At 38.2% G+C, this 25168-nt stretch overlaps 1 protein-coding gene across 1 annotated transcript in view; it reads right to left on the bottom strand.

Moving 5' to 3' along the window:
* Positions 1-583: 583 nt before the first annotated feature.
* LOC139721053 (high affinity cAMP-specific and IBMX-insensitive 3',5'-cyclic phosphodiesterase 8B-like) overlaps positions 584-25168 on the bottom strand; it is an 89147-nt gene continuing 64562 nt past the window's right edge. The window contains exons 8-19 of the mRNA XM_071632383.1: positions 23912-24030; positions 20820-20893; positions 18733-18903; positions 8969-9005; positions 7565-7700; positions 6699-6897; positions 5995-6125; positions 5476-5562; positions 3945-4092; positions 3123-3290; positions 1837-1966; positions 584-718 (exon numbers count right to left, since the gene is read on the bottom strand). Of these exons, the coding sequence (XP_071488484.1) occupies positions 585-718; positions 1837-1966; positions 3123-3290; positions 3945-4092; positions 5476-5562; positions 5995-6125; positions 6699-6897; positions 7565-7700; positions 8969-9005; positions 18733-18903; positions 20820-20893; positions 23912-24030 (1534 nt within the window). The 3' untranslated portion in view covers position 584. The remainder of the gene's footprint in view (positions 719-1836; positions 1967-3122; positions 3291-3944; positions 4093-5475; positions 5563-5994; positions 6126-6698; positions 6898-7564; positions 7701-8968; positions 9006-18732; positions 18904-20819; positions 20894-23911; positions 24031-25168) is intronic.

Genomic DNA, 25168 nt, shown 5'->3' on the forward strand with positions numbered 1-25168 from the left:
ACATCATGCAAAGACCTTTGGCACATGCAAGGTTAAATTCAAATCAATCATGACTGAATGTAATTTTAACACACTGCTGCACTCGGGTGAATATTGGGATATAGTTGCATGAGTCAATTTTGAGCACCTATACTAGTAACCACGTCTCCCTGAATTCCTCTCTTGCATCCTGGAGGGTCATTGTCATGGTAACACTGTTGAATCATAAATGTATTGGCAAGTTACATCTCATTCAGGACTTGAAAGATTTCGGCAAAACTCTGCTTATTTTGGAAAACATAATATCCTGGATGATGTCACTTTACCGCTGGACAAATACAAACATGTGAATACCGGCTCTTTTGCACAAAATGCACACATCATCAGTAATGAATGCATCTAAACACATTGGCAGCTTAATTACACAGTGGTCTCTACTTTCTGCATGCACGATGACTGAATATCTCCATCCACAGCAATACATCTCACATTGCTTCTTGTGCATTTTCCCACCACCACTCCATCCAGCAACGTGCCATCGCTTCATTCCAGAATTTTTGCTGGAAGGCCTTGACGGCGATGGGGTAACTGGAGCCCTCTATTCGTTACTCCTTCTCCTCGTCCATCTTCTCCTCCTCTTTCTCCTTCATTTTCTTCTCTTGTTCCTTCTCCTCCTCTTCTCTCCAGAATGTGTAGTTGATGTGGAGATGCTCCATTAGCTCAGGACTGTCAGTGAAAGCTGGAAGGGGGGGGGGGTTGTGGTGGGGGACGGAAACAAATAGATACCTTCACCATCACAGTACAGGTCAGAGAATGAATGAAGGAATCAAATACTAGTATGCAGCTAAGTTTGTCAATCCTATATTGGCATTCATTATATCCTGTTTGCTAATTAATTTTACATAGTGTCATGTGACCAAGCATAACATTGCTATGTTGAAGACAAGACGACCATGACGTCATATTCGAGGTATAGTCATTGATAGCGTGTATAAAGTGTTATCTGTATCAGTCTCATGGCCTCATTTTAAAGGATGTGTTTGAGGATATAAAACCAATATTTCATGCACTATTTTCAGCTTCTAGTAGAATTATGGCTTCCTTTGTGACGGAAATTGCGCTATTTCTGTCACCTCGGAATACATAATTTCAACTATTAGTTCTCAGTGATGGTTTACTCATCTACTTTGTATCGTTGTAATATATATGAGACTTGAAAGTCCCCCAGGAGTTATATTTTCCCTTTGAGACGACAGTTTCCCGAAGCACTCCATATAATCTCTTGAAGAAAAGATGACTCCCGCGGGGATGTCAAGTATTATATTGCAACTCTAAAAAGGCAATATCTAAATGATAAGGCATGATGTAATCTGTTTTCATGTTTACATAAAATACTTTTCCAAATCTAAATTATTGAAGCACCCATGAAGCAACTAAAATGGCTTTCTGGTGAACCTTGTACACCTTATTCTTTGCCTATCAAACACAAAGACATTTGAATCATGCCTTCATTCCCATCTATCATAATATGTATGTTTTTCAAATGACTGCATACAAAACTACTCGTAAAAAGACTTTTTTATGTGTTAAATCGAGGTCGCAACTTTTCCATTTAAAACAAATTCTGAAGCCGTTTGTAACTCCTTGTAAGCTGAGTTTGGAGTTCCAGACATCTTTTCAGAAACACTTGTGGCACCTTTGGTGCAAATCCACTTACAAAAAAATGAAGTAAATTATCGCAGTTGCAAAAAACACTACCACTGTCACCAAAAGGAAATCAACATTGATTTGAGGTCAATGTATGTAAAACAGCATAAGTGGGGTTGGTATGTCAGGGAGGATGGGTCCTGTACTCACAGTCCCACGCTTCAAACATGTCCATGATGAAGTAGTCGATGAAGGAGATCTGTGATTTGGGGATGCTGCAGCTCGTCCTGTCAAACACCGGCATGACCACGGGAAGACCTCGTCTCTTCTCCTCGTCAGTCTAACAACAAAACGGGGGAGGAAAAGTAGTTGTTTTGATCGTTTCATCATATGCACGAGACACAACACAGACTTCTTCAATCTATTTCTCAGAGAGTAGCAGCCCAATTGCTGAACTGAAATCGGCATCTTTTCACATGGCCTCCATGCAGCATAGAGTTACATATTCCATTAATTGATTAATCAATTAATTCATGTATTCATTCATCCATTTATTCCTCCAAAGACTGTCAGTCAGTCAGTCCATCAGTGAGTTAATCAATCCATTCAATATGTCATCCAGTCAAAAGCTAGGCAGACGGATCATCAGTTTGTTGGTCAGTCGGCTGGATGGAAGGTCAGCTGGTCATTTGTTCAGTCAGTCAGTCAGTCCTTCATGGGGTCATGGATGTATATCTTTATAACCAAGTAGTTTAATCCGCCAAGACTGGTCTGTGGGCTGGCTAAAATTAATACCACATTGAATAAATGGTGGGACAATGGTTACATTCTGAGAGCTAATAACTAAAGACGGGCCAATAATGTTGGTACAAGTCTTAAAGAGGAAATCCAGTCCAAATATAAGATAGTCTGATAAAAAAAGAGTAAAATTCTATGAGTTCAATGGTAAAAATTTGTTATGAAGTTTTGAAGTTTTGATAATTTCTCCAAAACAGTTCTTGTACAGTGGGTATGAATATGCAAATGAGTGAGCTAACCATCTCATACCCTCACAATTTTCCACTGATCGTGTACAAAAAAGTGACGAAAATTCAATGTTTCTGTCATTGAAGTCTGAAGCATGATGTTATTCCTGGTTGAATAGCTTCAGAATAGTGATCAGTTAGATATATGAGGATTTGAACCTCGGGTATTATTGCGTTTGAATGAAAAACTGGAAATTTCAAAATTTTATGTACAAACCATATGGTGAGTTGTGAGGGAATGACATGCTCACTTTGCCATTTGCATATTCATATTGACTGTTCAAGAACTGTTTCCCCCAAAATAGCGAAACTTCAAAATGTCATAACTTCCTTATTTTTCATCCGATTTCGATCAAATCTATACCATTGAACTCGTAATATTTTACTCTTTCTTATCAGAGTAACTTATATTTGGACTGGATTTCCCCTTTAAGAGAAACATCAGCAACCCTCATTGCCGAACCGACTGACCTGATTGAAGTACTCCTGGGAGATGCGGCGGGCCCACTCGCGGCACAGCTCCAGGGGTCGGGTGGGGTTGGCCACGTCTGCACACTTTATCAGCATCCGCCGGATCAGGGCGCGGTTCTCCGGCGTCGAGAGGGCCACCGTGTCGGGGGTGCTCCGCCCGCCGCTCTGCTGTGAGAGGGTGGGATGGGAAGTATACCCTATCAACTCAACTCTAGGGGCTGTATGTTATCTGAACTTGTTGCCTGTTTCTACCAATGCTGACTGCATTTAAGATTTGAAATATCCAAGTGATAGGAATACTGACAGCACATGATGGACAACAAAAATCTTCAAACCTATTGATGCTTTACTGGGTTACACCAGACAGTTTACTCACGCATATCAAACAACTGCTTGTGGACTCACGAGTGATGCTGAGTATTGTGCAGCAGATGTGAGATTTGTTATTAAAGTTTGCAGACATTTGTGAGATTACACTATGAATACTCAAAAATTCATATTTCAATATATTAGCCTGACTTCCTCAAAACAAGTAAAAACATCTAGTGGGTATGTGTATACCATGCACTCACATGCATACGTGAAGCATTGTTGCAAGGCCTGCTGAAAGCAAAGATTTAGTTGAACACAAATCTGGAACAGATTCGAAACCAACTGCAAACAATACGAAATGCGACCTTTTTGTCTAGCTCATGATATTAGTTTCTATGGTAAGGACAGAGAATGAAGCATGCTCAATGACACAAGGGTAATATATTTCTCCCTCCCCTCCTCCATATCCCGATGCCTATCTATCATCTATCTCTCTCTGTTGCCTCAAACACATACCAAGGAGGAGGAGTCATCTCCTTCACGAGCGCCAGGTTTGTTGATGCAGTTGACGAATTTGGAGAGGTGCTCAAAGTGCTTCGTCATCTCCGTGGCGAGGATCATGTCGATGATGGAGTGACGCAGGGCTCGGAAGTCATCCCTGCAGAGAGACAGACAGACGGAGAGACAGACAGAGTCAGCCAGCGAACCACACAGGCAGACAGATTAACAGATATTTGTTACAGAGAAAGAGTATGACAGAGAGAAAGTAAGAAGAGAAAGACAAGAGGTGGTCAGCAAATCAAACATGCATGTAGACAGATGGAAAATAGATAAATGAATTGATAGATAGATGGATATATAGATGGATTGATAGATAGGTAGATAGATTGATTGATAGATTGAAAGATTGATAAATAGAAAGAAAGATAGATTGAAAGATACATAGATTGATTGATAAATATATAGATATATAGACAGAAAGAAAGAAACGAGAGAAAAAAGAAAAAAGAAAGAGAGCCAGCCAGCAAACCAGAAAGGCATGTAGATAGATAGAAAGATTTGATAGGTTGATAAATAAATTGATAGGTTGATAAATAAATTGATAGATAAATACATAGATTGATAGACAGATACATAGATAAATGAACAGATAGATAGATAAGTAGATAAATAGATAGGTAGATAGATAGATAGATATAAAGATTATAGATACACAGATAGACAGACAGATAGATAAAAGAAAAAGTGAGACAGACAAACAGAAAGAAAGACAGAAAATACGACATCACACCATCAAACCAGACAAGCAGACAGATGTATAAGAGAAAGGGTGAGAAAGGGACACACAGGTAGAGAGAGACAGGAGAGGTGTAAAGAGATGCTGCTACAGCCTCACACACTCAGATAAGAGTATTCTCTGTGGGGTATGGACTGATGAATACACACACATCACACCCACCAGCTTCATTCTCGGGCATAATTGCAGTACTTTATAACTCTTAATAACTTCTTTCACATCTACATTAGACAACTACAGGACCTCCATCACATGTAGAATTCTGTCCATCATCTTCCAAAATGAACTTTCACACTTGGGTCACATGATCCCTTGGGGTGGACTGCATGTGAGTGATGTGTCTGTATCATGGCACAGACACAACGACATCCAAAGAAGGTTTTGGGTTTTTTTTTCTTAAGTCCATGTCATCCACAGTATCTTAAAATGACATGCTTGGATATTTTCTTCAAGATTATAACCCAGTTTAGGACTCCTAATTTCAATTCATGGACATGAAATGCGAGTAAATTGTTAGAGCGGTAAGTGAGCTTTATCGGATAGACCTCTATGCAAAATGTTCATAAAATATATAAAGAAAGATGGGATGTGACTACAATCAACAAGAATCAGCTTTCATCAGATTGAAAAAAAAAGATAGTCATCCAAGAAGGCCTTTTTTTAAGACCATTTTTTTTTCCAATTCAATCAATTGGAGTGGAATTGAAGCCTGCATGAGGTAAAAGATACTATCAAACCACTTACCTGTCTAATTCTTTGAAGATGTTGCACCGTTCCTCCTTGGTCGTAAGTTGGAAAGCCAGAGCTGAATGGTGACTTTCTAGCACAGCTCTGGAAAATGGAAAATGGCACATGAAGAGTGGCAAGTACTGACATCAATTTGACGGAGAATCACCACCAATAACAGTAAAATGAGCTCATGAATTATGCAATTTCTCTCTTTTTCATGATCCATTCTACTTCTGTATGTAAAGAAAATGTCTTAAAAATGTAGAATTTAAACAAATTATGCACATGAATAACAGACTTTGTCACTGTCATAAGGACCTCACCACAATAAAAATTGTATAAAGTTGTTATTCCTCCCTTCAAGTCAACCATCAACTACAAGCTTTACATCTCTTTTCCTGTTGCCCCATCCCATTAAACCCAATCCCCTGCAACCCTCAAAGTCCACCTCCCCCCCCCCCCCCAATAAAAAGAAGAAAGAAACTGAATGCTAACAATCTACAGAAAACAAAGAGCAGACAGTGTAAAACTCACGTGTCATTGTAGAGGATAGCCAGTTCACTGCCGGCATTACAGAGGAAGGAGTTTGTCTTCCCTGGGTGATCCACGTCGTGAACGGCTGCAGCGATGAGTGCGGCCACCTGGTCTGCTGTCTCGAAGCACGACTGGAGAGGAGAAACCCACCAAAAAAAAAAAAAATGGAGATAAAGACTTCATTGAAACTTCTCGAAATAAGTGTTTTATTCCTCCATATGCCTGTAACTGAGGAGGACCACTTGTTCCCCTTTGAATGACACTTTGTATCGAAATTTTGCTATAACCGAACAAATAAACAATAAAAATACATAATGTGGACAACACTGCGTCCGAAATTTTTACTACGTTGTAACCGGCATTTTGTTAGAACCATGTTCATTATAACGGCAGTGCACTGTACTTCTTTATGTACGAGACAATGAGGGAGACAATGTAGAGCTTGAATAACTTGGCTGGGAATGATTCTGGCCAAGTTTAGTTAAAATCTGGCTGGGCATGTGAATGAAGTACATGAAAATGCATGATAAGGTTTCCAACACACAGTAAATTACATACAGCAAACTAAAAAATTATGAAAGCAAAGGACGAAAAATGGATTTCAAAGGGTCACTGGAGTTGTCAGTTCATGTGGGGTAATATAACAAGAGAGAACGTGTTACCATTTGAAAGTTGATGTGGATCTGGCTTGTGGCATGTCTTACCTTCAACTTGTCCTTCCCCAGGAAGTAGGCAGTGGCTTGCAACACATCGGCAGCATGTGTGGAGTTGTGATAGGGGTTGCTGGAGTGGTAGTTGCTCTCGATAACTTGCAGCCAGTTCCGCAAGACATTCTCCGAGATGCCCAAGAAGTTGCAGACGCCATATCGAGAGAACACTTTCAGACCAGTAAATAAGAGTGGCCTGGAAAAAAAATTAAGAGCCCACGCATGTGGCTGTTAGATTTTGCACACCCCCCAAAAAGACATGCATATTCAATGACAACTTTGCGATCGGGTATATTGATGCTTTTGGCAATTTATATTATCACCACTACCTCAGAACATACATCTGAATAAATTGTGAGGAGTTAGAATAAGAGCTTTTGCACATATATGAAAACATTTCATTGCTAGTGGTCTTGTCCATACGCTGGCCATACGCTACATGCAAATGAGGTGAGATTATGCAACCACACACAACACACAGAGGTCAAGTGGGATCACATTTTCAGTGTCGACTTGCCAACTTCCAGGAATGCAGTTGTTGCGCATCAGACATGGGGAGAGCATATACTCGGTAACTGCATCTATTTTTTCCCCTTTTATCATGACTACAGCATTGTCACTTCACAATAGAAATGCATTTTCAGAGCTTATAGCTTCATATTTCTTTTCCTCACTAACAACTGCTGAAAAATCCACAAAACTATGGTAGTTTGGAGATAGAAATAGTGCTCCGTGTTTTTTATGTGTGATCAAACAGAGCTCCAGTGCACAGTGTTGGCGATGCATTGCTACGAACATGAAACAGCAATGCTGCTGTTTGATTTTTTACATTTATATGAAAAAGGGAGAAATGTATACCGTACCTGTGCTGGGTAATCCTCTCCACCTCCAGGATCTGAAATGACCACAATGCGTCGTCCTCCAGGAGGCGCACCACTTCAGGTGGAGCCTGACTCAGGTGGGTCAGGGGTGAGGACTGGCTGTTGTTGGAGGCCACGCCTGTCCGGGCAGGGCGGTAAAGAAGCAAGAATGCGATCATGAAGACATCCACTTCACAATGTGCGTGTTCCAGATAGTGATTCAACATTGTCCTATGACTCGACACACACTATAATGTTTCTGCAGCTTCACTACTGCCTGGTCATACCAGAGAGCTTCTTTCTGTTTGTTTGTTTGTTTTTTTTTTTTGTTTGTCTGTCTGTTTGTCTGTTTGTTTATTTATTTGTTTGTTTTTTATTCTCTTGTGGAAAGAGATGATATTAGTGATCTGGTCCTGTTCTCTTTTGATTCTCAGCCGTGTTCATAACCCCTCTCTGATGTACCTCGACATCTTTCCTTACGCTTCTACTTCTGCTATTCATGTTTTAAGCTTTGTTCTTTGGACAGGTAAACCTCTAAAATGTTCTCGTGTGATATATTGGAAACACATATCCTGAAGGAGTCCTATTCATGAATATCAAGGGTATAGATAATATGTGTTCTGCTCCACACCATATCTGGCATCCCATAGTTTAATGTGTGGACCACTGTAAAATCGGAAATTTCCATGTGAATAAAACTTTTGCAAATTTTGTAAGGAGCCAAGATTTGCGAAAGTAAAATGCACGCAAAAGAGTTGGTCTACACAATGAATTGAATGCTTGCCAGTGGTGATTCACAAAAATTTCATGCCACCAAAAAGACTGTCGACTCAAAATTGTGAAAGTTTTATGCTGTTAATGTTTCTTTTTTTGCAGTATTTCATACGTACCAGGTAATTGATTTTTTTTTCTAAATCTTTGCTCTTGCTAACAGTATAGTTTGTGCTAATCACCATACAAGTTTGTTTTGTATTGTTTTATTTTTTTTTATAGTGTTATAATACTATTCTGTTATATCCTCCCTTGCCATTACGCTATATCTCTCTTTCAGGTCTATACACTCCATGTTTACTTTCATTTTTTTTTAAGAAAAAAAAAAGTGACTTGAAAGCATCTTTAAATATTGCAAAGTCATCACCAGTTTTAATGGATTTTAATGGATTTATGGTTTAGCCAGTGTTCTGTAAAACCCTCCTGGATGAGGGGGGGGGGGGGGGATTATATCCCTTTCATTACGAGCTAGATCTAGGCACCACGGTGTCTCCTCTCCCATCCATTTCCATTTGATTTTTCTTACAAAAAAAGAATACTTCACAAGTTGATTAAACATAACATATAAAAAGACAGATGATGGAACAAATATCTGATGAAGATCGACAGGAATCATGTTGGGAATCTGAAACTCACTCTTACAGAGGGCCACGTCTGAACCAGACATCTTTCTCTTCCCTGAGAATGCTCCATGCTGCGGGAGAGACATGACGAGACAAGAAAAAAAAAATCAAAAAGACATGAAAAAAAAGAAAAAAAAAAGATGAGATGAGGCATGAAGCTAAAACCATTATCGAAAGACATCTGTCAGATCTTTTTCACGGCGTTTTACCCTTCATTTGATTTTCTTTCTGCTAATTGCATTATACATCTACTACATCAGGCAGACGTTGGCACGACAGCAGTTGCAAGTAACGGATTTTATATGTGAACAAGATGTCACTCATCACTGCTCACCCCCCCCCCCAAGTATACCTTCTGATCATTCACCACTGCATCTGTCTGTCTGTCTGTATTTCTGTCTCTATTGATGTCGCTATTTCCACAACTTTGTCTCGATGTTCTTATTTTGAATCTCATCATGTCACTAGATATGTCTCAAGATATCTGTCTTTGCCAGGGCCTTGCAACCATTTAATCCATATTTGATCCATGCCAAACTATTCATACTTCCTATCATACACCCTTGCTCAAAATACATAGCCACACATGCAGTTATAAAAGAAAATGAAAAGAAGAAGAAGAAAAACCTCAATCAATCTTTGCACTGTTAATGAAACTTCTGCTGCAAAAACTTAAGAGTAAATAAGATTGTTTTTTTTTTTTTCCAAAACGTGCAAAAATCATTTTGATATAATAAAATCATGCTGTATATGCCCCTCAATTCTGATTGTCACTAAATAGTGTTTACATTACTGTAAACGTAGAAATTTTCACGGTGTGAAAATTTTCGCGCAATTCACCGCAATCAGAAGCTGGCACAAAAATAAAAGCACGTGAATGTTTTTGCATGCCATATGTTCCAGTAATCAATATCCCGCTTTCACAAAATTAGAAACATGTGAAATTCATCTTACCAAGCTGAGCACAAAAATTTACTCACGTGAAAATATCCACTTTTACAGTAATGTGATCAGCATTTTTTTTTCATTTATAGCACATGTACACAATTAAGTCTACTTAATTCAAATGAATGCTTGTCAAACAACAATGCAGAAAAAACAAAGATATCAAGTAAAATGGTCATACCCAAATCAAACTGCTTCCAGCATTCATCATGGTAGAAGCATTATTTCATCAAATCCATAAATTGTACCAGCATGCAATTACAGAAGTCAAGTAGTTCATAACAAATCACAGCAAACCCAAGGGAAGGGGGGAAAGACTTTTTAGTATACAGGGGAAAACTGGTTAAGATGGTAAAAGCTAAAATAACAAATGGAATAAAGGAAGGTTAAACAGCAGCATTAATTGTAATTAGTAACAGTAATTAGGGCTCACAGCAATCCAGGTAGTAACATTTATCAAATCACAGATTGATATTTGTAAGTAGATTAGTATGACCACAATAATATAGGAAGGAATCACACTGTCTCAAAATTTACACAAGATGGCCATATGAATATGGAATTCTCAATTTCGTGCAAAGTTGACCCGAACTTGGTCAAAAGCCAAGCAGAAGGCCGAAGCAAGTACGATGCCTACAGAAGGTCGCACTATGGCACCTACTTCATGTACGAAGGCTACACAAAAGATGTAAATCTTTATTAAGAAGCCTACCTGAAAGACACACAAGGGAAACACAATGGGTACATGAAGGTCTTGCAACTGCTCACAAAGTTGCAACTGGAGCCTGAGAAACTCCACCTGTGGTCATACGATGGCTTTTAAGATGCCCTCACAAATATCACGATGTTCATACGATCAGAGCCTAATTTCGACATTTCCTTTGCCATGTATCCATCTCTGCATAATTTCCAGACAGAGTGACAACTGCATATTAAGTATCTTCTGCTAGGGAAATCAACATTCAGAAAAAGGGTCACTGACTTCCAAGCTAACATTTACTCTTTGAATTCCATTCCATGAACACATTTCATAACCATGAACTTCAAATTTTGTATGCAATGTTCTACATTGAACCAGATTTAAAACAAACTAGAAATGTCGCTACAGCGACGCGTTATACCCCCGCCAAACAACATTTCATAAGCTTTGGTCAAAACAACATTTGATAAGCTTTGGTCAAAAAACTGAGGAAGTAGTTAAATCCGCAAGATCTTTCCTTGATCTTCTGCCATTAATATGCCGTTACCATGGCAACATACTTTCGGGTACTGTCGAAAAATGCGTCTTGCACATCTACAACCAAAGGCACATATCTGTACCAAGTTTCATGGAAATTGGGCAAAAACTGAGGAAGTAGTTTGCAACACAAAATTTTCCATCATTTTGGCTCATAATATGTGAGCTGTTACCATGGCAATATACTTTTTGTCACTGTCAAGAAATGTGTCATGCTGACCTATATCCTAAGACAAACATTCAATATGAATTCCATGAGAATTGGAAGAACACTGATGAAGCAGTTTTGCCATGAAGCATTTTGCCCTATATTTTACCAATAACATGCCGTTACCATGGCAACGCACTTTTTGCCACTGCGGAAATATGTGTCTTGCACATTAACATACTCAGATGAACATCTGTACCTAATTTCATAAAAATTGATCAAAAACTGTGGGAGGAGTTCGCGACGGAAGATTTGTACCCATTTTTGCCCATAATATGCCGTTACCATGGCAACGTACTTTTGGGTACTGTCAAAAAATACGTCTTGCACATCTACAACCCAAGGCACACATCTGTGCCAAGTTTTATGGGAATCGGTTGAAAACTGAGGAAGTAGTTCGTGACGCAAGATTTGTACCCATTTTTGCCCATAATATGCCGTTACCATGGCAACGTACTTTTGGGTACTGTCAAAAAATACGTCTTGCACATCTACAACCCAAGGCACACATCTGTGCCAAGTTTTATGGGAATCGGTTGAAAACTGAGGAAGTAGTTCGCGACGCAAGATTTGCAACGGACCGACCGCCCGACCGACCGCCCGACCGCCCGACCGACCGTCCGCTGATTCCTATATACCCCCTTCAAACTTCGTTTGGCGGGGGTATAAAAACTGCACTGACAGTACATCATTCTCTCAGATTGTATCCATACATTTCAAAGCAGTTTGTATATTAATGTTTAATTTGTACTATATGCTATCATCATGTACTCATTAATCAGAATTCCGTCAAACAAAAAATCACAACAGCTAATAGTAGCTAACTTCTCTAAGGCACACTTCACTCATTCTTCTATGGTAGCTGCTATTACTGTTGATTCTGACTCATCTGTTGATTCAAGTGTCATGTTTCGGAAGGCAGTAACTGAACAGTGATTCGACAATATTTCTTCATGCCATTCCAATCTTGCTCATGATTTCCTCTCATCAATCCATCCATCCATCAATCAATCAATCAATCATTCATTCATTCAATCAATCAATCACAAATAAGCATATCGATCAAAGAGTCAGCAGATAAACCAATTAGTGCATCAACCAGTCAAATGCTCAATCATTAGTGCACTCACTCACTCATTCACTCATTCAATCTTTCAATCATCTATCCATCTATTTTCAATCCATCTGTCCATTCATATAATTCTATCATTCCATCAATTTTGCCTGCCTGCAGGCCTGAACCATGATCCCTTACCCGTTTTCACATTTTCTCATTTCTCAGCACTGAATTCACATATTCATGATAGACTAACACTATTCATGACATCATCCTATTCTCTCACATTTACAGTATGTCACCTACAATCTATGCCTTCTATGAATGCATCTCTTGCTTGCACAAAAATACAACTCACCAACAAACAAAAAATAGTTTCACTAGATAGTTTCTTCCTCTATGTATTTCTTTTCTTTCTTTCTTTCATTCCTCATATAGGATGCATTCTTCTTCACTAGCACTCCCATAAATGTACTTCATGCAGACATTTTTTTTTCATTGCACACTGGAGTACACCAAAATAGGAAAGACTGCAGCTAAGTATGTATGTATGCAAGCATGATACATGAGGCAGAACGAGGCAAGAATAATTCAAATTCAAAGGATGTTGAAAAGAGCTGAAGGCAGCATGTTCATCATGTGGCTAAGTATGCACAGACTGGGGGAAGCATGCACTGAAGTATGTAATTGGATGTCATAAAGCCAGTTAAGAAAAAGACCGGGGCGAAGGAGAGATTCACACGCCAGTACGCTTCATTGACAACTGCAAATCTGACGGTGGCAAACAGCAGAGGCAAGCCTGACGAATGCAGGCTGACGTACAGGCACTACGAAAACAGTGTTCTACGCACCAAGTGCACATCACTGAATGGTAAAAGTTATCCTGCATATAATCCTGCATAAATTCAGATGTAAGTGCTTCATGCTCTCTGCGTGCAAGTACTGTATACGCCACATATTTAGTGAGTCGGGACTTTTCGCGAATCGGGACTTTCCTAACAATTCTGCAAGTGGTTAAATTTACGATAGTGGAGTACATTACTGAACGGAGACATGTTTGCGTGCATGCATGTTCATGTCAGAGTCAGAGTTCATATTTTTGTGTGTTTTTGAATTCGCAAATAGCACCCGAATTGCAAACTTCGCGAAAATAAAAACCTCGCAAAATATTCAGCGTATACAGTACATCTGCCACCTCAAACATTATTGTGGGGGAAGGGAGCAAATCTTTGCAATTGTCAATGAAGTTTCCATGAGGGTGAAAGGATGTTAAAACACACACACCAATATGAAGTAGCATCCAAGTAAGCAGTTAGTATACCTCTTTCAGCGAGGTCAAGCTCGCATTACGACCCTGTTTGATGATGATGGCCATGGCGACAGTCCAGCCATGATGCAAAAGAGGGTGTGCATTCAGGGATGAGGCACAAGGTGATGGGTGAGGGGACATTAGATTTGAATATTGCATGATGTAAAAGAAACAAAAAAAAAAATGACTTGACCAAAAACTAAAAAATAAATACACAAAAAGTAACAAACACATTTTTTCTTTCTATTCATGATATAATTTGTACAAGATGTAATGCAAACAAATGACAGCAATGTGATTTGATATTGGTGATGTGCAGTATGTGTGTACACACATACTGCACATCACCAGACTGTTGCTATGGTGACGAGTGTTACATACTGTGAGTACGACCACACTGTACATAAAGAAAGAGTATAAAGGTGTATTTTTTGCATAGAGAGTGGTTGGCAGATTGTGCCCACGCCTCAACTTCTCACAGGCGACGGAAATGGTAAAGTGCAATGTCCATTGATGATGACGTCATGGCAACGGCCAGACTTTAAACATCCCACGTGCCCTTGTCAGCTCTGGGATGAAGTCCATTTCTGTTTTATCCCCTCTCCCTCTTCTCTACATCTCTCTCTTCCTCTATCTTCCTCCCTCTATCTCTGTCTGAGTCTCTCTTTACCCATTGCTCGTTCTATCTATCTATCTTCCTATCTATCTATCTATCTACAGTCCTATCTATCTATCTATCTACAGTTGTATCTATCTATCTATCTATCTATCTATCTATCTATCTATCTATCTATCTACCTACCAACCTACCTATCAACTGTGTCTATCTATCTATCTATCTATCTATCTATCTATCTATATACCTATCTATCTATCTATCTATCTACCTACTATCTATCTACCTATCTATCTATCTATCTATCTATCTATCTATCTCTCTATCTTACTTTTGAGCATGTGCATTGTAACTTTACCTATCTCAGCATGGCCCCAAAATACAAGAACTCTTATTGTCTCAACTACTGGAAAACAAGAAAGATTGCATGCATTTCAACTTCGCGAATTTTGCGAGAGCCAAGATTTGAGAAATTAAAATGCACATGGAAGTTCTTGTCTACGCTATATGCATTGAATGCCAGTGGCAATTAGCATAAATGTCATGATTCAAAAAAGGCTGTGGGCTCCAATTTGCAATAATTTCATTAGCTTGTCATTCTTTGGGGGTTTAAAAAATGATAAACATCCTCAGAATTCCTTGTGATCCTTGGATGCTTTGTGATACTCTCTAAAAAAAAAAGTCAAGTGAAAATATTCACTCTTGAAGGAGTGAATAAAAAAAGAGTGAATTTAGAGTGAAATTAGAGTGAATTTTGAGTGAAAATGTTCATTTTCACTAGTTTTAGAGTGACCTCAGGGATCACTCCAAAATCTTTGAGTGATCCCTAAGGTCACTCCAAAATGAGTGAAAATGAACAGTTTCACTCAAAATTCACTCCAATTTCACTCTAAATTCACTCCAATTTCACTCTAAATTCACTCTTTTTTGTATTCACTCCTTCAAGAGTGAATATTTTCACTAAATTTTTTTTAGAGAGACAGTATATTTAAGACAATCGTTTGTCATGATGGGGCCATAATATCCCGACTTGCCCTCCTCTGAACAGTTTACAAATCTTAACCCGTTCCTTACAGGAACCTGGTATACCAGAATCCCATTATACACGGTAGCCTGTTATACCAGGTTTGAAGAAGGAAAAGGATATCTGAAGAAGAAAATGATTGGTGAATATAAGTATGACATGAAGTTAAATATTTTACATATTGCTCATTTTCATAACTTTCTCAGTTGATTCATATTTTGTTCATTTGTACTGGTCTCTTGAAGATACAGAATAATTTATTGGGTAAGATGAGGTAAAAAAAAGAGTGCACAGTATGCCATTGATATCTCTCAAAGGAATTATCTTTACTTATTTAACACACCAACACTCTTATAGCAGATGATGCCCAAAAGGGAGATTGTGACATCCAAATGGGTGCAAAGCTTGGGTTAAAGAACCATCTCCACCTTCACCCACAGGCGCCATTACACTCGAAAGACAGATTCTTTAAGTGAGGTTTTGTCGCAAACAAAGCCCTGGAAGGTGGAAGCATAGTTACTTTGATGGTTTTTAAAAATAGCTCACCATACGTGTTGAGAATATATGACTTCAGTAGGGTAGGAGATTTATCAACTACAACAACGATAACAAAATCATGCATAGATATGGATGCATTATGCACAACAATTTATAATCTCATTATTAGACTACCATTAGGTCATTGCATAAGGTGTTCCCTAGCAAACACTGCACAGATGCAGTGCTTCAAATATAACTGCGATTGCACACAACAATCTAAAATGTAATTCTGCACCCTGTTCAAGTTGCCTCTGAAAAAAAAGAGAGCAAAATCAGACACACAGAATTGCAGACACCTCCTCAAAATGAGATTTTATCATAAACTAGGAGGGCTGAAGGGTGATACATAAAATATGCTAATTTCTATTTCAGCTGCATTCTGGAAAAATCACTTGTTACCTGCTCTTCAACACAGCTTCTGCTCAAAATAAAACTATAATTTCAAATAAAAACATACTAACTAAAAATGGGCTTTTAGAATTTTAAAAAGTTTTTGCTTTTGCACAAACTTTTTTGGGTGAAGTGTGCACGGAAAAACTCCTGTACCATTGTTAAACTCTCTTTTTTGCTGTTTAAAAAAGCAAATGGCCAGTCTATCAAATTACAGCTACTGAATGCAGTCCCTTTTGACAAAATTACAATCAACATTAAAGTATGCAACATTTTCAGCAAAGCAGCCATTTTTCACATATACTCTTGATCATTATTTCTAAATACTATCATTATAACGGGACTGGAGAAAAAACGGAAGACCAGCGCATGGAATCCTTGTTTGGTTCTTGTTGTTGTTTCCAATGCTGCCTACATACATCCAGTTCACACTATATAACCATCACTTTCACACAAATCCATGTTCCACCCAACAACCAAACATAAAATGAAGGAGGCTACATCTTAGTATGTCATCTCTCAGCATTTCCTTGAAAAGTAGCATGACAATGAATCATATAACTATGGTTTAATGGACAAATTTATTATCTTCCCCCCCCCCCAAAAAAAAAAGACTGATAATGCATATTCGTAAAATTACTTTTGACATGTAGCTGTGTATTTTACAACAATATGGCCTTGTGGAAATCACACATTATACGTCAGGATGTAGGGTTACTGCACAGGCCATTATGCGCTAAGTGACTTGATTTGATTGGTGTTTGGGCTTTCAAGTGCCGAGAACACAGAGCCGTTCCAGTGGGGGGAAAGGATGCTATTATTCAAACAGCCTCAAACCAGCAAGCATGATCAAGGTCCTTGAGGGTAACACTCATATTGGAGCATTAATGGGTTTTAGGTACAAACGGGGGTCGCATTCACACAGATCACTTGCGGCAGATGCTTATGTGTCGCATGGGGAATAGGCACCGGTACAAAAAGATTCTTTCTTTAACTATACATAGTTGCACTATTTTGAAACTGCATAACCAGAGGAGGGGATATTTTGCCTTACCCCAGATTTCGGCCATTCGTACACCAACTGTGACTTCAGTCAGTGTGTTCATGTCCCATCATATACATTGTATTTTACGAGGACACATAGTTAAATTTGTTATTTCTATTCTTATTCTTCAATAGTCTGATTATGCAGATTTGATGTTTTTTCAAAGAATGCTAATTTCATTTTTAGTTTCTACCATTTATGAAGTAAATGTAATCAAATTTTTGTTTACAGTTTGTCATGTAATCTATAATATAATTCAATCAAATTGTATCTAAATTTTAGATTTTTAATTGTGATTAATTTTGCAAATATGCTAGTTTTTCTTGCAATTCAGAATTTTCAAATTTTGATTATTAGGGCAGAAATCTTATGTGTTTCTCTGTTTTTGACTCTTGTTTTTTCATTGTTTTGTTATGTAGAATAGTTAGGATCACCACAACTGATGTCATCTGAGGAAAAATAAAAAGAAACACATTCATTTTTGTTGTAAAATTATCATGAAAAATGTTCATGGGGCTATTTTGCCCCCCCCCCACCCCTCTTTGGGCAAGGAGGGTTAAGCTGCCATTTCATGAGTTTATTTTTCTGATTTCACGGCGAGGTATAGGGGATGTGGGAATGGGTCAGAGGGAGATAAGGAAGGGCACATACACATGAGTGGGTAAGCGGTTTGGGCATGTGAGTGTGACCACAATTAATGTCATTGAAAATGAGGATCCCAAATTATCACATAAAATGATGGATACTACACCAGGAGAACATTTGACAAATTACCTTTTCTTTTCATAATGAAAGAAAACCATGAAAGCTATGGTGTAGTGTCAATGATAGCCGATTGTTTGACAGTTCCTTGGAAAAATTCAGAGGTTTCTTCTGTTTGTTTGTTTGTTTGTTTGTTTGTTGTTGTTGTTTTTTTTTGGGGGGGGTAAATTTTTTGAAATGATCAATTCTTTTTTTAGTCATCCTTACATTGATCACACAGTTAAAGACAAATTAAAGAGCAATATCACTATGAATCTACAGGACCCATATGTTTTGCCTGTTCACTGAGCACTGGACTACTGAACAACTTCTTTTGTCTTGCCTACATTATCTTCAATGGTCAAAACTGTGCACTCTGCACAAACGTGATATGCATGCATGTGCCACAAAGCAGTGTGAGGTGATGTGTGCATACCGTGAAGGGTCATGAATGACAATACATGGGTCTTGCATGGTGGGACAAAAACGGGCAACATTTCTATAATGGTGAATGGGTGATCACATTTGTGAGGAGTGAATTGGCAAAGATGAACACACACACACACACACACACACACACACACACACAGTCTGAATATCAGCTGCAATATATACACTGTGGTGACAAGTAATGGTCAAATAAGCATTTTAAAGGGATAAGTCACATCGCTTACCGCCATGAGTCCACCGACGAGGTCAGTTGTTATCTGGTCATCCTCCTTGACCTGTACCGGGTTATAGAGTTCCGATGACCGCAGGATGTCCAGGACTCGGTCCAAGGCCTGGACCACAGTGCTCGGGCTATTTTCTTGGGCAGTGTTTATTATGTTGATGACCTGAGAGACGCACAGAATCCAAGCAGCAAGTACACGTCAACTACCTACACTCTACTGCTGTGTACGAGATATGCTCAGAATATGATTGCTACAGACTTTTACCCCCAATGCAGAATTAGCCAGATTTACAACGCTTGCAAGAACAGTTGTAACAACAGGCCCCTTTGTATACCCCATGAATTATGTTCCTACCATAACTGGAAAAATGTGAGAAACAGTGCTTCAAATGCAGCTACCTCGATTTATACAGACCAGTTCGTTTTAACTTCGAATCTCTGACACAGAATACTGGATCAAGCCCTATACTCGTACGGTAAAAGCAGCACTGTAACATCTGATAAAACTAAATCAGCATTTGGTTTCCTGAGAAAAAAGAAACACACCATTATTTACTGTGTCTTCTTTTTTATATAATCACTGCAACCAGTTTTAAAATCCCACTGTCTGACACGCCCTAATGCATTTGGATAGAATGAGGCTGATATCATCCTTACACTGTACGTCAAAACTTCAACTACTGTAAGGATGAATCGCCCACATTTTATGACAAGAAAGACGAGGTATTGCTCTATTAAATTCTCATAAGCCATGCATATGACTGCTAAACTCTGCATAACAACAACATAAAACCACACACTAATGTACAATAAAAATTACATGAAACCACAAACTGATGCACAATACAAAAATACAAAACAAACAAAAACAAAACACACTTTTATACACAGTAAGAGAGACTGCTGAGGCTAAAATATCTTTGCTTAACCTGGTTGTAGTTTTTTCATGTGGTTGCAAATATCACATCACTTTTTAACAAAATGGAAACTCTCAGGTCCTATAACTTTCCAGTTATTGCACCCAGTATTGACGGAAATCTTCTGTTTGTTTGTTTGTTTGTTTTTTAAACTCTGTATCAAAGTCAACGTGATAACAGAATGGAATAACTCTTTCAAGGGGAATGAAACCCCCATACACATGTGGATTAAGTGATTGCAGAAATATCAGTAGAACACATCAGTGAAAGATTGAGGAAAATTGGATATTCCATTCACAGTTTTAAATTCTTAAAGTTTTGGTACCAACAGCCATCGCTGGATAAGGAGACTACAATGACTTGTCATGTTGCAGTAGTACACTGATATATAACAAAATTATAAAGAGAATTCAACATATTTTCATTTTTCTAGCATAATGACAGAGTACTTGGCATATCAGTTTCAGAAGGTGTGGGGAATTACATTATCCTCAGCAAAGATGACAGTAATAGTTGGAGGGCACGTGCACTTTTCGTTACAAAAATTACATTTTGTCAATTTTTTTTGATATCCCAAAGCTTTCAACTGACAGGAGGCTACACACAAACAGCTTACCCAGTTTTGGTGGTAGCAAAACTTGAAAAATTGATAACTTTTGAATTGATCGTCAGATTTTCTTTAATATTTCACTGACATGTTTTATAAATATTTCTGCATTCGCTCAGTCCACATATACATATTTCGGGTTTGTTACATTTCACAGGCAGAAGACACAAAACACATAAATTAATATCAAATGCGAAAATATCAAATGGCAACCTGTGCTGCCATGAAAAAGAAAGAAAAACGGAGAATTTTCTGGTGTTTTTTTTTCCCACATCCTGCATATTCTGATAGTTGGCTACACAAAAAATAGCTTTTAACACTTTCGCTCAGCCTAAATTGTTTGCTTTAATATCAACTCCTTTTTCTCTCTCTGTCTCTCTCTCGCTGCCCCCCCCCCCCCATCTTTATTCTCTCCGCACTGATAATCTAGATGAAGTGACGGCCAATAATGCGTCCCAGAACACAATCTACATCACACGCCGCACTAATTACTCCTTTGAAGAGGCCATCAAGGTATCTGATTACAGCCCCTGCTGGGCCCATCAACAAACCCACCTTCGTTATTGGAGCTTCTATTGTCATCGAGTGTATCCTAGCAACAGATTGCCTCCGATGCAGTGCTTGATGACCTGCGGAGATGGATATGTGCGACACACACAAAAAAAAAAAGAAAAAAGAAAAGAGGAAAGAAAATTTACATACCGCATATGAAGAAAGAGCTTGGTAAATGTAGAATTTCATGGCATATTGATGAATGTAAAGCTAAGAGTGGGGAGAAAACTATTTGGGGAGATAAGAACTAGATAAATGATATTCTTCTTTGGGCAAGTGATTAGAAAAGACAGACTGGAAAATCTTATATTGACAGGAAAGACAGAGAGAAGGAAAGACAGAGAGAAGGAAAGACAGAGAGAAGGAAAGATAGAGAGAAAGAAGGACAAAGGTAGGAAGCGAATGTCTTGGATGACCAGTCTACATGCATGAACAACTAGAAACACACTCGCAGAGCAAAGACCTCCACCAAGCAGCTCATTTCCACATAATTAATATGCTAAAAATGGTCCTATTTCCCAGTGATTAAAGTGAGGCAGTCTTCACAAATTTTAAAAAAAAAACGTTATGTTGATGATGGTATCTCTAATGAACTACTTTCACGAAAAAAAAACTTTCAAATCATCAAACAAGTGCATATATTTTGACTGAGAAAGTGTGAATCTGCAGTGGTGAATATGCTAATGAGGGAGTGTTAGTGGAAGATCAGACGTCACTGATCATGCCCACCTGTAAGAACATCGTGTTCTGCTTATTAACCCGTTGAGGATGGGTCCCGAGTATACTTGGGTAAGCGCCTATTGAAAATGCATGTTGTAGCATAATGAAACCATCCTCAACAGGTTAAGCAAACGCTCACTAGTGAGATTTGGTTTCTTCTTTTGTCCATCTCAGATCCATAAAAACAATCATGAAAGGTGCCCTGTATGGTTGAGAGACCTTGGGACAATTACCTAGCTGAACATAAAAATTTACCAACATTCTCCAAATCGTGTTGTATGCAGTATGCATAAGTTCCGTGATACACATATCCTAAACAATGTCTCTGCCCTTGGTTGACTGACATTTTTTGCATTCTCTCGACGTTGGCATAATGCTGCAACATGAGCAGCTACACCACTGTCCTATCGAGATAGAAGAGTGGGTAATTATACACAATACAATAATTTTCTTTGCCGAACAAACTACACAGCTGACTACATACAGGGTATCAGTATTGATATGAATGCGCATGTGCGTGGTTTGTATGCAAAATAGGAAGCAACAGGGATGTCAGCTCAAAAAGGACCATGCTGATTTGATGACTAATGCATGGTACTTTTGGGATTTTAAAAGTTTATATTCATTTTTAGATCAGTTTTTATATTTATTGTAAACAGATACAAGTTTAAAACAATTCATCTAAAAATAATAAAAACCGCGTAATAACTCATTGTAGCATTTTAAGATGAATCATGTATGACCATTCTGAATCCTTTGAAAGTTTAAATATAAAAAACACCAAACATTTAATGATCCAGATCACTACGAAAATTCAATCACCTGTTCTTTGTATCGTTATCACTTTTCTTATAAATTTCATCCAAACCCATTCACAACTTTTCAAGGTTTATTGCAAACAGAAAAAAGAAAAACAAACTTGAATGCCAGCGAAAAACTACCCTCCTTGGTGGAGGTAATAAAAAGGAGTATAAGACATCAAGAAGTGAAGCTGATTTTAGAAGGCCAGAAACAGAAATTCATGGTACACCGTGATCACTAACATCTCTGGATATGGCACCTAGCGAGAGATTGGTGAATGAAATATGTAGTATAATCTACCACAGAAAATATGGAGAGGTGATAAATAAATGCATCATCTATAAAACCTCTGAATTGTCTTAGGAACAAAAGTGTAATGCGACAGAGCTGTCTAGAATATTTTTTTGTATGATCAGCATAAAGTGCAGTTGGCATATCACAAAACAGCATAGAATCTGGGGTACGAAAAATGGTAGATGCACCACAAAAAGTCTCAAAACAAATGAAACTGTTGTACTCTGCGAACTACTGACCTGAATATTGACATGTGAGATTATACAATGTGAGTGAGAATATTGTCTGTATAAAGAATACCCAATTGTGGGATCCCTACTGAAATATATGATAGAACTTGAATATGTTATGTTCACATTTATACAGATATCTTCACAAAAACTGATCTGTAACAATATAAAAGTTCACAAATATTCTGATGTTTTGAAGAATTACAAGCAGCAAAAGTATTTTAATAAACACATTTTCATCACGTCCACAGCATCTTTTATATCCAGTGATTATCGTAAAACAAAATGATATGTACATAACAACCCATTTATCCTCCCTTCCAGAATGCAGTCACAATGTATGTATGTAGAATTGGTGAGATTTCTGAGCCAAAAGTCAAGTAAAAAATTACTTTTTACATATGCAACTTTATAATTTCATCAGAATATAGCACCCAGGGTGGTCATATGTTTGGTCATGCATCATTTCTTTTGGAATTAAGCAAGGGCACAATCTATTATGTGATCTATCAAATTCAAGCAAACTCACATAAATAGAAATCTACTTTAAGTTACATCAAAATGATTTATAACAATCTGCTGTTTGATATATCATTTAAGGACTGAAGAATTACATGACAGGAAAAAGTAACAATTCATAGCACACACACATTCCAACACAAACAAACAAACATACAAACAAACAAACAAACAAACAAAGAGGACATACTGGTGCAGATATATACACTAATGTCTGAATGGAGGAATGATATTCATGAGTTTACTTTTGCCTAGTTGTGCATTTGCTACCTTATATCTCATGCGACAACATTGCACAAGAAAATACTTTCAGGCCAGCACACATATAATTCTCAATTGCCTCTTGACTTCATGGAAAAACAAACAAACAAGGAAACAATCCGATTACCTCTCCCGAATTTGCATTCTCGTCTCAAGCAAAATCTGCTTATAGATGGGCTCAAATACTGGATTGCAGTCAAGCGGCAAGTTTATTTTCAGTTACCATGGCAATGCGAGCATACCATGAGGGGCCACTGGCCGGGGGCTTACCGTTTGAGAATTCCTGTGCCATTTTGTCCACGGTGTGCTGCAACTCCTGGTTGAAGACGCTGGGGCCGTTCGTGGTCTGCTGGGGACTCCGTTTGTTGAAGACGTGATGGCGCACTTTCCTGGTGATTAAATATGCGTGGAGGGATCGGTGAAACACAAGACGTTTTGCAGAACAAAATCAAAGCACAGACACAAACAAAGTAGGGTCTTTATGAAATCCAAACATGTTATTGAGATATAATCATTCACAACTGCATGAATGTGACTTAGAAATGGACAAAGCCCCAAATCCTCAAGACTCTTGTTTGAAACTCAACTTTGCAATTCAAAATTCAACAAACACTGATGGCGCCAACCACATAAGGTGTTACTCATAATGGAATCTTGCATCCCATGAGGGGTAATGCCCAATTCAAGTACATGCAGGATCTTACTGGAGTATTGCCATTCTTTATTGATGACTTTTTATGTAAAGCCAGAAGAGTTGGCTACAAATATTGTTCATGAATAGAGTCATTCATTTGAGGGTTTTCTGTCACATAAATGCTAAGCTACTTGAAGGGGGGTGGGGGGAAAGAATATCAATGACATAATCATATCCGACTGAATTCATAAGGGGTGAACTTATATCATGTCAGCACAGTTTGCACAGAAATGGGCTGGAAGGATGATGAAGAAGAAAACTGGCTTTTCAAAAGGCAGGTGAATCGGATACTCATTTCTCAATATTCTCTGTCACACAGTTAGGATTTCACACATGGCGGAGAGAAAGGGTTCCTCAGGGATCCATGAACTTTTAACAGCTGCTGAAAATGTATCCTTATTCAACTGTATATAAAGGAATCTTCAATCCCATACTACATATCCCATGGGAACTTTTACCCATGTCACTGTGGGCTCTTCAAAGACACAGTGAAGTTTCTGAAAAATCTGTCTTGTTTGCAATTGTGTGCAACAAGAATTCTCTCAAACTTTAGTAATGGTTTGATGAAAGTTTTATCTGCAAAATGAATGTTCTTAGTAAAAGCAATTTAACTTTTGATTATCCAGACATCCATAACAGCTAGCTCCACGAAGGGGTGGTCTGACCATGACACTTAGAAATTTGCCAACAGAATTAACATGGACTGCACACCCTTTACTTGTTCATTTAAGCTAAAAACTTTATCTGGTGGCAAATAATGGATTCAAATTGTTAAGTACACTTCCATTGTATGACATCGATACGGAGTTTATCTCACTACAAGATGTTCATAT

Source organism: Diadema antillarum, unplaced genomic scaffold (genome assembly GCF_040938485.1).
Source record: "Diadema antillarum isolate AM-2024a unplaced genomic scaffold, OU_Dant_1.0 scf00000137, whole genome shotgun sequence".
In the NCBI taxonomy this organism is placed as follows: Eukaryota; Metazoa; Echinodermata; class Echinoidea; order Diadematoida; family Diadematidae; genus Diadema; species Diadema antillarum.